The sequence below is a fragment of the Pseudonaja textilis genome, chromosome 1 (assembly GCF_049901715.1).
Source record: "Pseudonaja textilis isolate UNSWEBS1 chromosome 1, rPseTex1.2, whole genome shotgun sequence".
Classification (NCBI taxonomy): domain Eukaryota; kingdom Metazoa; phylum Chordata; class Lepidosauria; order Squamata; family Elapidae; genus Pseudonaja; species Pseudonaja textilis.
In genome coordinates, this window is record NC_141990.1 from 115,096,244 (window position 1) to 115,109,568 (window position 13,325).

At 33.4% G+C, this 13,325-nt stretch overlaps 1 protein-coding gene across 4 annotated transcripts in view; it reads right to left on the reverse strand.

Moving 5' to 3' along the window:
• Window positions 1-711: 711 nt before the first annotated feature.
• Window positions 712-13,325, reverse strand: part of SENP6 (SUMO specific peptidase 6) — an 85,512-nt gene continuing 72,898 nt past the window's right edge. For all 4 annotated transcript variants that reach the window (XM_026695132.2, XM_087915198.1, XM_087915188.1 and 1 more), the window contains 5 exons: window positions 12,572-12,675; window positions 6,263-6,351; window positions 3,902-3,970; window positions 3,656-3,806; window positions 712-2,964 (listed from right to left, as the gene is read on the reverse strand). In XM_026695132.2, coding sequence (XP_026550917.1) covers window positions 2,764-2,964; window positions 3,656-3,806; window positions 3,902-3,970; window positions 6,263-6,351; window positions 12,572-12,675 — 614 coding nt within the window. In that variant the 3' untranslated portion in view covers window positions 712-2,763. The remainder of the gene's footprint in view (window positions 2,965-3,655; window positions 3,807-3,901; window positions 3,971-6,262; window positions 6,352-12,571; window positions 12,676-13,325) is intronic.

The window sequence follows — 13,325 nt, forward strand, 5'->3', positions numbered from 1 at the left end:
CATTCCCTTAATATCCTGTTCATTTCAGCTAGCAATCCCTCAGTAAGAAAATTAAAGAATACCACAAGGGAATATTAAATGTCATCTCTGCATCTGCTGCCAGCAAATGTTTACCAGAGAGTCATACATTTTTCATGCTAAGTAACCTAAAACGTTAATAAGAATTCTTGACTGCTATTCTATCCAACATGAAAACTTATACAAGATATTATCTAATTAGCCTGCCACTTGATATCATTGTCTAAACATTCATTTATTCATATTCCTTATAGTGAACTGAATTGTGCCCTTGCACCATCATAAAAACATATACGGTAACTTTTAAGCAAGAATGCAATCGAATGAATTTATTCAGAAATAAGGCTTACTAATATTTAACAAACCTTTCTCCCAAATAAGCTTGTATAAGATTGCAAAAAAGGGAAGATGGAGAAATCAAATCTTAAGGTATTTGGGGGAGAAAAACAGCCTAATATTTTTAAATTTAAATTTATCTTTTATAAATGTAAGTACTGTATAATGAATATATTCTTCCTTAGGTAAATTTTAAAATGAGAAGGACAGAGCTCTAGAACAATCTAACTACCGGTAATACCTGAAATTAGGTGCTTATTCATTTCCAATGGACAAGTTATTTTTAAATACTGTTATTAAGAACACACCTATATATACCTAAACAATATGTATTACAAATACTCATGGTCATTTCCATTGTTTTCCATGTTTTATTAAAAAAATAAATCTTTGTCAACATGTTTATCAGCTTGCTGCACAAATGATCCTTTACCATAATATTAAGAGAGAAACATTGCATTCTTCACATCTTGAAAAGGAATACAAGCTCCAGGCCATTCTCAGGAACAGAACCAAACAAATAAAAACTAGGATAGGCCGCAACCTAATAAAAACAAAAGCAAAATCTAATTTCATATAAATCCAAATATTGCAACAAATAATCTTGCACGAGAATGTGCATTTTGCTATGTAGTGTTTCTCTACAATGTGTTCAAGTAACACTAAAAATAAAAAAGTAAATTACATTTGTTGTCAACCCCTTGTTTATTCTTGTTTCTCTTTTCTATTGCTACTTGGACAAATTTTAGACATAGACTGGAAAATGTAGAATAAATGTTTGTCTTTCTTTTCTAATACCAAGAATTGATTTTATGTTAATTTGAGGGAACAAATAATCTCAATTCATTTGTTTTAATACTGATAGTGTTATGAGAGCCCTACTATTGTGCATCTATTAAAAATAATTTATGGAAAGCTTTGCCACTAAGTTACAATCCTATTATTGTTACACTGAAGTCTATAGGATTTAAACAAAGTAAATGCAGGGCAGCAGACCAAAGCGATGTATTCTTCGGAATTTTTCTTTGGCAAAGCAATCTCTGATCATGTACAAAATATGACTATTGTGTAGGTGCCACCAACATAATAATAGTAAAAATTGGGTGCAAATATAATATTTTCTACATAGAATGTTCTACTGTGAAAAGGATTGTTTGTTGCAATGGCAATATTGCCTGTTTCATCTACAATATTTTTCATTTATTACATCAAAGGCATCCTCCTTCCCAACAAGAAGAATTTCTTTTTAACAAAGGCATTATTCAACAAATATATTTGCAAAAGTGTTTCAGTTCCCTTATGCGAGGGCAATATCTTGTATTTTTTAAAATGCAGTAGGACCTAGTTGCTTCCTTTTGGATTTTTATAAGTGGGTAGAAGAAGGCTATTGTCTTTTTACACAATTTAAAAATCAAATTACATCATGGAAATAATGCCAACAAGATGACTTAGAATTATTAGAGACTTCTAGTTAAGTAAGAAGCAAGCAATGACATCTAGCAATATTTTGGTTTTTCTGTGCGTTACAAAAAATAGTACTCATACATTAAAAAAAGGTTCAGATAGATAAAGCACACATGAATGCAACATTCAGAATTCTGGCAGAAAATTTAAGGTGGGCAATTTGCTGCTACATTTACAAAAAATACAATTTTATAATGAAAGGATTGTGAAAATACATTTAAACAACATTCAGGAACCACATAAAACAATAAAGGAGGATCTAACAGAACTACTCAAACCAACCTTTGAAACTCCATTAAATACTGCTTGAGCAACACTTGCAATCAGAAAGCAGCATTTCCCAAGTACTTGTGAAGTTACTTCTCCCAGTATCTGAAGCATTTGTTGCTGAATATTGTATTGCCTGCACTTGGATTTTAAATGCAAACCATTCACCTTAGAAACACAATGCATTTAGACACATTCTTAATTTTTTTTGCACATTTCTGAAGCAGAACATCTTGTAATGGCAATTGTAAATTAAAATATGAATTTGATTACCTTTCTACATAAGCATTCCCCATGCAATATAGAAGTCTTACTGGGAAATATTCAATGATAATTTTACTTAACACAGAAAAAATTAACCAATTTATCCTATAAATATTTTATTTGTTTTGTGTCTAGAATTTGCTATTAAGTTCTATAAACAGAAACACATAACAAAGGTTTCCTAAGTAGTGAAAAACATAATTAGAAAGGTTGGAAAAAGTTGGCCTAATCAACATATATACAGATTATGCTACTTAGTACATTGGGGGAACTGGATTTATGCCCTCAGCAGTAAGTTTACATACTGATAATACTAGAAGTCCATTGTTTTGGTAGACACAAGTAAATTTCAGGGTGCTTTTTTTCCCTTTTTTTTAAAAAAAATTGATGTATGGCTAACAAATGACAAAAGATTCAGTTGCTGATAAATTGTTCTGTTCTTTCCTGAAAATATTTCTCTGTTAGATTACTGTCTTTCTGCCCCTTCTTTTCTTTGTTTTGTTGTTCTTGTAGATTCAGGATTATTTTTTTTATTTCTTCTCGTTTTGTTTTCATTCTTGGACGTGGAAACCAGTCTGTTAGATTCATTGGTAGTTCAAAGCTTAGAATAGGAGTCTGGGAGAAACCAAACAGATAGATTTACAATAGCACCTACATGGAATTTCTGCATAAAAACATTGTACAAAGTATTACAACATTAGGAGTTAAAAATCTTGACAATGTTACATTTGAAACTTTTTCCAATTCTTCATGCACATTTATAAAGTTTCAATGATGGCGCCTTTCTGTGGATTCAGCTCTATCCATCATCAGTATTTCATAATAGTCTTACTCAACAATCAAGACTACTAAGAAGTCTTCCCACATAGCTACAGCTAAGATAATATTTTACCCTTTCTCCCTTTTTTGAGCTCAATTCTAGAAAACAAACTTTTAAGACACTCCACACCCCCAAACATATTTTTGCCTTCTTCAGAAGCAATAGGCAAAGCATGAAACGAATAGGGAATGAATCGAATAGTGCATTTGTACAGTTCTATTATTTAAATATTACAAAATCACTATTAATAAACCAAAACTCTTTCATTGTGTGGGCAGACATTATGTATTTATTTTATTCACAGTTTATACTGTGCTAACTATGCATATGTGTGTGTGTAATTTTAACAATTACTTGCCATTTTTAAAACAATGTAAGATATAAATTATGTAAAACAAATGAAATATTGAAACCAAATTAACCAACTTATTTTTTTTTTAAAAAAAACCCTTTTTGTTAGAACAAAAACCCTAACATAACATTTACCTCAAAAAAGCTCTCCACATACTGTAAAACATAAACTCCGCAATCACTGAAATTGTTCTGTTGTGGCACTTTGGGGTTCGAGCCTTTCATGACATCTTTAGAGAAACTTCGTCTGCTCCCTTTCCTTACTTCCCATTCCACTTCCAAATACCTGCAACACACAAATAAAACAAGCACGAGAAGACCATTTGTATTGATTATTCCAACATGAAAGATATTTTAATATTATAGAGACTAATTACTTACTCCCTTAGTGTTCTGACAACATTTGATCGGGAAGGGCCTCTTAGTGAATCCATGAGCAGAATGCATGGCCTAAAAAAGATACAGTATGTTTTCACTTCTTTGCTATACTGTCACATTAAATCATTTTGGTCACAGATATGAAGAACCCTTTTCTGTTCATATTACGAATAAAGTATGGTACTCAATTTTGTTTTCATCCAAATATCACGTCTACAAAAATTGCATGGTGATCTATAATTAGATTTAGCCTTTGATTATATTCAATACTGAGTAGGAACCCTTGTTATAAAAATAGGTCCAAATAGAACAAAAATGGGTACACTTAAAGTAGCTCCGAAAAACTACACATTTTTGCAACCTGTGAGAGTTTAAAAACACTTTTAAAAAAATTTGTTCAGTGATATTTGAGCATTTTTTTAAAGCTACATTTAACATTCTTCCCTATACAGCAAGAGACCTTATGACTATTTATTAAGCTCTTCACAAAGGAAAAAAAATAGTTCAATATTACGAGTCAGTCTCTTGGCCTGTATTCTATATAATACTTCGAAATTAATGTCTAGAACAGTACTACAGACTGGGCTATGTATGTTTGAAAAACAATTCTTGTGGAACTTTTGTAAGACTGAAAAAATGAAACACATGGCTGCTTAAATAAGTTGCTTGACTGAAATATGTCTAATACAATTCTTCAAGTAGGAATATCTTTACTCAGACTTACAAGGAAACCTGCAAAAAAGATACAGGTATTTTACTAAGTAGCAGAGAGATGCTGCTACTCGCTACAACCCCAATTCTGAGACACTTCTTTAAGCCATTTTAAAAATATCCACAGCTGTGATATGAAATAATACCGACAAAGGAATAAATTGTTTTTCCACATTATTCCAAGAGGACAGATGCAATTTTAACTTGCAAATTATAGTACCTATATAATTTCACTAAATGGAATCTGGAAAAATAAGACTTCAGAAATATTCTCTGTTCTACACCCAATTATTTTTGATCTATTCAAAACTTTAACAGCATTATTCTTCTTTTCTCAGTCAGGGAACTTCTTGGATATAAGGAGGCAATTCTAATGATAATTCAAGCTTCCCATTACAAAAAAAAATTAAGAAACTGATTACAACATAAAAAACATGAAAGTGAGAGCCAGTTTGATATAGTAGTTAAGGCATCAGGCTGGAAAACAGGAGACTGTGAGTTTAGTGAGTTTTAGTTTAGTTTTAGTTTAGACACAAGGCCAGCTGGGTCACCTTAGGCAAATCATTTTCTCAGTTCTAGGAAAAAAACAATGGCAAACCTCTTCTGAAAAACCTTGCCAAGGAAACTGCAGAGACTTGTCCAAGTAGTTTTTGAGAATCAATCACAATTGAATGGAAGAAAAGAAAAGCAACATGAACAGATTTGAGGTAAAATGTTGGCATATTTAAAGAATCTTCCCCTTTTTAAAGAAAAGTTGGCATCTGATCTAATAATCCATGGACCAGTCATTCTTAGATGTCAGCCAGAGAGTAAGATACTAAACAACCATCTCTCAGAAACTACTTGGGCCAAGGTCTAGCTTAAAGAGATATTAGTCTCTTATTCTACTACTCTCAAGATAAACATTAATTCACATCTTATCAAATAATAATTATCAATTATGTCTGTTTTCTGAATTTAGCTCAATTTGATGAAGAATGTATTTACAATGGACACAGCTAATCAAAGTTGCCAGACAACTTAGATTATTATTCCTCAGAAGATTACAGTTGGATCCAGGCTTCTCTACTGAAGCACAAATTTTAGTGAAGGTTTTCTGTTAAGAAAAACAGATGGAACAAATAGTTGGTCCAGTTTCCCCTTCAGACTAGTATTCCAAAAAAGACTTTGAAAGCTAACAATACAGGTAGTCCTCTACTTGCAACAGTTCATTTAGTGACCATTTGAAGTTACAATGGCACTGAAAATAGTGATTTATGACCATTTTTCACATTTGCGACCATTGCTGCATCCCCATGATCACACAATTAAAATTCAGGTGCTTGACAACTGACTCATACTTATGACAGTTCCAGGGCTATATGATCAACTTTTGTAACCTTCTGACAAGCAAAGTCAATGGGGGAGCCAGATTCAATTATCAACTGTAATACTAACTTGACAACTGCAGTGATTCACTTAACAAATGTCTCACTTAGCAACATACATTTTGGCCATAAGGACTACCTGTAATACAGAAGTAAATTAGAAAGAATTTTAAAAATGATGGAGCAGTTTGGGAGCAAAAATTTTAATGGTTTTTAAGATGGCATTTCATCTTTATAGCTTATGTGAAGTGAATACAAGTTATAAATATCTTACTTTAAAACTTACTGTTTGCATATGGTTGGCTTTAGATGCCATTGTCCTAATTCTGAATTACAGTTATCATCAGCAAGACCATCATCATCGCTACTATTCTCCTAGGAAAAAAAAACTATTTTAATATAATGTCCAAAATCAGAATTATGAGAAAAATAGGGATCTACTACATGATCTGGAGTACATAGGCAGAAATTCAGTTTCCTCAAACTTTATCAACAGTAGCAATTAAATGTTAACTATTCTACCCTTCAAATATACCTTTGAGATTTAAAAAGTTTGGGGTGATCAGAAATATATGTCTTTTCCATCTGCTCTGGGAGAAGAATCTCAAGTTGCTAATACAAATAAAGTAGATTCTGCAAGCCTGGCATCTGCTTATCCTCCATTTTTCAAAAAGCTACATTGAAGCATTATTCATTAACATAAAAGTATCCCAACATATTTATCATCTTCTACCTTTTCTTAATACTATTAATAACTGTAACAATAAGTCATCAAAAATTGACCAATATTTAATTTCCATAATTAATTTCTTACCATGGAAATAATTATTTCATTAGTAAAAACAGCTATTTTAAAAAAATGTTTTCGCTTTTTGATGTCTTTTTTTTTAAAAGCCAGAAGTTCATTTAAGGTATTCAAACACTCTGCTCAAATGCCATCTCCCAATACACATAGGATTCTAACCGAGCAATTTAAAGAAGTCTTTGGGGACATAACAGTTTACGCATTGAAAACTAACCCTGAAATCAGTGTTTATCAAAATGCATAGTTCTTCATATACATGATTAAACTCTAATTTAAAAATGATATCATAGTACAGTATTAATTTTACAATCTTGTAAAATCTTAAGGACACCCCAGATTCCAACAATATTTCATTCTTTTTCAGCAGTTAGAAGGCATGCATGCAACACCACAGCCACTTCTTATTTTCTCCCCAATTACAGTGGCAAAAAGCATCTGAATTTGCCTTTGGTTCATACAAATATCTATCATTTCTTTTAATTATTTGGACTTGGAGGATACCCAATTCCAAAACAATTCTGGGTGGCTTACATCTATCGTTTGGAGGTGCACATAAATATGATTATTATAAAATAATTCTTGCACTAGCTCAAAAATTGATTTCTTCCTTTCAGAAGAATGACTCTTTCTAATTAAAACACTGGATATAAGTCAACATTGCACACTTATTTCATCAGTCAGCCAATTTGGTTGTAGAAATTAACATGATCAATATAATGCAGAACAGCAGGGACATGGATTGTCTTGAAACAATCCAACTATGAAATTGATGGTTTGACAGGTGGGGGAATCAAGGGTAAAACCAAATTTGCTGTTATCATCCAAGCATGAAACAAAATGCAGTGCTTTGAATAGTATTATTTGGAACATCCCAAAAGCTATTTCATGACTTATGACGGAGTTGCCCCTTTTCAGTCAGTTTCCATTCTAGCCAGGACAATAGTTGCTCCTAGTTAACTGCTGTTAGTTTAGATTGGTTCAGATGATGCTGGGGAAAATTACTGGGAGGAAAAAAGATGGTTACAGCTATATGCCTCATAAAAACTAAACCAGACAAACTTTTGCTTTGGGGGAAATAGCATTCATTTGAGAAGTATTTTCTGGTGGTTTGGGATAGGGGTTGTTATTGTTTTTTTTTTTAGCTTTGGGTGTGAGTACATGCTGGCCATATTTGTTCTCTTGTAAACATTAAACAAATAAAAAGCTGCTGCTGTTGTTTGACAGCATGAATAACATCATTTATGCAATCAAAAAAGCAGTGGCAGACTTTTATTCGATTCTTTTGTTGCTACATCTATGTGCTAACAAAAGCATCAGCATAGAAAAAAAAGTTGCTTTATTGAATAAATGATCTGAAAAAGCCAAAAAGAAAACTTGATCAAGATGAAATGTTTTCCCATTGTTTCTTTTATTTTATTCTTTTATTTATTTGTTTAAAATCAAGCCCTTCATCAAATATGCAATTGATTAATAGTCAGCATGGACTACTACTACTCTTGTGAACCTAGAGTAAAAAGAATTAGGAGTAACTAGCTGCACATCCCCCTGTTTACCGAGGTCACAACTCCCAAAAGGTTTTTAATTCTGTTCTGAAGAAAATAGAAAACAGAGGCTAGTACAGATTTTTTTTCACTATAATACTGTTAACTCAAAATATTTTCTCAAATTATTAGGCCCCAAGCTGAAATCAAAAACATTTTTTTTATTTTGTGCACATCCTTAAAACATAACCCAATTCTAAAAACCTGTACGTAATGAAGAGTATTAGATAAGATCACATAGAAAAACAAACAGGGTGTATCTAGTTGCAGAGATCATATTTAAGCTTTTTTTTTTTTTTTTTGCAAACTGACAAAAACTGGTGATCTGGATGACTTTAAAAACACAATTTCCAGCCCACAAATATAATTATAGGTGGATCTGGCCTTCTGCTTTCATTTGTGTAAGGTGGTAGCTGGGTTTTATTTTTACTGGATTGATTTTTTTAAAAAAGATCTGACGTTTCAAACTATAAGGACTTGAAATTTCATTATCTAACTAGCTATTATTGAATTTCATTTTAAAAAGTACATGATTTAAAAAACTGAAAGTCAAACAATTATCACTTTCTATCCAGGATACTGAAGCACTTTATGATTTCAATTCTGAGTTTCCAAAATAAACTCTTTGATATTTAAAACAATTAATATTGAAACAAAATTTGATTTCTTAACTACTTTAAATTAAAAGGGTCAAAGCAGACAGTAGTATAATACATTATGATTTGTAGACTTTGGCAATGCAGAATGAAACTTTGTACAATTACTGAAACGTTTTTTATAAAGCAAACCAAGCTGTGAGAAAGACAACTGAGAAAATGAATTCAAAGTTCTAACAACTCAATTTCTTTTCCAAATATTTAATTTAAGCATACAACACCAGACTACAGCTAAATCCAAAAAGCCTTTGGGCTATTACTGCCACTATCTTGTACATTATTATAATTAATCTTGCAGATAAAACTGAGCAGCTGAGATATCTATTAACACATAACATTGCAGTAAGACATCATTACATAACTATGGGGGGGAGGGGGAATGTAAATTCAAATAATTTTAAAAAGATGATTAATTTTGCAGAAATTCTCTGGTTAGCCATATGGTTAACAAACCGTAAATGGTGAATACAGTTTAGTCAAAGGTAACATCTACTTTCTGGCTGCGTTTGGGAAATATATGCAAAAATGACTGCTACATTTACTGAGAAGATACCAAGCCAAAGGAATCTGAGATACTTGCTGTCTTTTTGAAGATTGAGGCCATATTGCCTTTACTTCATCACTTCTTTGCTGTATAGGATATGCCTAAACCTGTATTGTGGAGGCTTCTTCAAAGAATAAGAAGCAGAAATTTCCTTTTCTTTGTATCTTTGTAAAAACTGATATGAACAAGGCAGCTGCTACCCAAGAGTAATAGCCAATAGCCTACATGAATGAAAAGAAAATCACACCTAGCAAACTTGAAGAAATGTAATAAAATAAAACTTTACAAGTAAACCCTAACTTTCTCTTGATAGCAATAACTGTGTAGTCTGTCTTTATGGAAATACACTAATGAAACATGGATTCCCACTTTTTGTGATCAGAAAAATGGGTAAAGCTTGCCTTCTAGTGGATAGTACTGGGAAAAAGATTATGAAAGTACCATCCAGAGACGAAATTAGAGAAGACTGCAATATTTTTAATGAACACATAGCCAAGATAAGAGTAAAAAATTCTAAGCCTGCTTGCATGTGCTTGTGTGTGCACACACACAAAACCCTTACATTTCCACCAATGAACTGTATAAAACAAAATGCAATATCAATTGTTACCTTGCTACTTATTTCAAAACAGTGATCAAAGCACCTGTCTGCTAATTTAGAGCTTAGATACAGATAATCATAGTTGGAACCGACCTTGTAAGCCATCTAGTCCAACCCCCTGCCCAAGCAGGAGACCCTACACCATTTCTGACAAATGGCAGTCCAATCTCTTCTTTAAAGTCTCAACTGATGGCGTTCCCACAACTTCCGAGGGAAAGCTGTTCCATTGGTTGATTGTTCTCACTGTCAGAAAGTTTCTCCTTGTTTCCAGGTTAAATATCTCCGTGTTCAGTCTCCATCCATTATTCCTTGTCTGGCCTATAGCAGCTTTAGAAAATAGCTTGACCCCTTCCTCTCTGTGGCAGCCCCTCAAATATTGGAAGACTGCTATCATGTCTCCCCTGATCCTTCTCTTTACTAGACTAGCCAAGCCCAGTTCCTGCAATTGTTCATTGTATGTTTTAGTCTCCAGTCCCCTAATCATCCTGGTTGCTCTTCTCTGTACTATTTCTAGAGTCTCAACATCTTTTTTATAATGTGATAACCAAAACTGGATGCAGTACTCTAGGTGTGGTCTTACTAAGGCTTTATAGAGTGGTATTAGTACTTCCCTGGATGCAGTACTCTAGGTGTGGTCTTACTAAGGCTTTATAGAGTGGTATTAGTACTTCCCTTGATCTTGACTGTATCCCTCTGTTAATACAACTTAGGATTGCATTAGCTTTTTTGGCGGCGGCTGCTCACTGCTGGCCCATATTTAGCTGGTTGTCCACTAAGACTCCAAGATCCTTCTCACAGTTACTGCTATTGAGTCTGGTTTCAACCAGTCTATATGTGTACTTTTGGTTTTTCTTGCCTAAGTGTGGGACTTTACTTTTCTCTACATTGAATTTCATTTTATTAGATATGGCCCAGTGTTCTAGTCTGTCAAGATCCATCTGGATCTTGAGCCTAACTTCTTGGGTGTTAGCTATTCCTGCCAGCTTAGTATCATCTGCAAATTTGGTAAGTTCTCCTTCTATTCCCTCATCTAAGCCGTTAATAAAGATATTGAAGAGTACTGGGCCTAAGATGGAACCTTGTGGCACCCCACTGCTTACTTCCCTCCATGTAGACTTAGACCCATTAAGGACTACTCGTTAGAGTACGGTTTGCCAGCCAGTTGCGAATGCATCTAGTGGTGGCGCTATCCATTCCACGTTTTTCTAGCTTACTAAGAAGTAGATTGTGGTCTACTTTATTGAATGCCTTGCTGACTTTATCGAATGCCTTGCTGGCATTGTTTTACCATGGTTTATTACAGATAGCCCTTGACTTATTAGCACAATTGGGACTGATACTTCAGTCACTAAGTGATGGGGCTGCCAAGTAAGTCGTGTCCGATTTCATGACTTTTGTGCATGGTCATGAAGTGAATCAAATGGTCATTAAGCAAATCTGGCTTCCCTATTGAGTTTACTTGTTGGAAGTCCACTAGGAAGGTTGCAAATGGGACACTGCAGCACACGTCAGTTACCAAGTGCCCAAATTTTGATCATGTGACCATGGGAAACTGCAACAGTTTTAATTGCAAGGTCCCTTCATACGTCACTTTTTTCAGCATCATCATAACTTTGAACAGTCCTAAAACAAATGGTCCAATACTGAGGACCACCTATACTGCCTTCTTTTGAGATTTCATACAAGACTCATCGGTGTACCCCCATCACCACCCTTAAACTTGATATACTGCAATTTACTAGTAACAAAATACATTAAATACATTATGTTGATAAGAAAATTTTATTGTAGTTTTTAAAAAGATGATCAGCCTACTTTACATTCAAATCTCTTTGTCTAATGTCTCTCTTTCTGGTCTCGGTCTCAGTCTTGGTCTCTCTCTCTCTCCATCCCTCCCTCCCATTATTATATGTGTGTCTCTGTCAGACCAAAGTTTAAATCCTAAGCTTTCTCCTGCCTTTTCAAAACAATGGATTCTTAATAATTTCTTCCATCTTTGTACACTAACATGTGTTCTATATTTACACAACTATTCCATGTAAAGTTGGTTCCTGCCTTCAATGCGTAATGTTTTCCAGTGACAAATTTAGGCAAAAAATTATGTACAGCTATCTAATATGGCTATATTCAACACAGTAACTCCAAAACAAACAAACCATCTTATGGCTTAGTAACATAATTGAACCCAGCCAATTACTGCTTTTTAACCCAGCCAATTACTATTGTTTAACGTCCTGGTGTACATCTCTCAAATTCACAACTGAAATCATCTCAACCCAAATTATCCCATAACAAACAATATTTTAAAACATAATCATTTTAACAATTTGTTCAAAGAATGATTACTACACTCATTCTACTTGTTTTCACTATTTTTAAAACATTGTTGGAAAAGTTTTTTCTGTGTACAAAATATAGTTACCTAACCATGTTGTTTAAATGTTTTACCTGGTTATCTTGGTCTTCTGAAAAATCTATGAGCTCATCTTCATTTAGTTTATTGCTGTCAGCAGATTTTTCGCTATAGTTTAGCCTGATTTTCTGTAAACCATCTGTATTAACCATGAAGATTAACAAACAATATAAAGAAAAGAACATAAAGAAATGTTATATTAACTAGGCCAAAAAAGCTAAATCTCCAAAGGAATAGTACTTATTTTAGCATAAATCATTGTTCTTAAAAAGGATTTAGTTTTGTTCTGACAAATTTAAACTTCCTCATTAACCATTACCATCAGCAACCTTACCCATAACTATTGGGAACCTGGATTCTTGCAATTTATGGCAATTAACACCCATGTAAGCGGCTAGCAGGCTGCAGTTTCAATTATAAATTCCATCCTTAATGTTCCATATTTCAAGAAAACAAATTCTCAAAAAAGAGGTATTATCACTACTAACTACAGTACATTAAATGGTGAGAAGGGCACAGAATAATAGTTCAATATGTGAAAGATCACAGCAGCAGCCTGTCTTCTTGTGAAAAGAATTCTGATTATTTACTGTGAGAAAATTTTCCACATTTTCCATATGAACAAGTATACCTTTTAATTGACGTCTGGGATTTCAGGAATGGTTTGACTGTTTATAACTCTTATTACCTATAATGTGAAAACTGGAAAACCCTTGGCCTACACAAGCCCTACTTGTATCTACAAGCCTCCACGTCACACTAGACACACCCAAGCCCCAAAGAGGATAT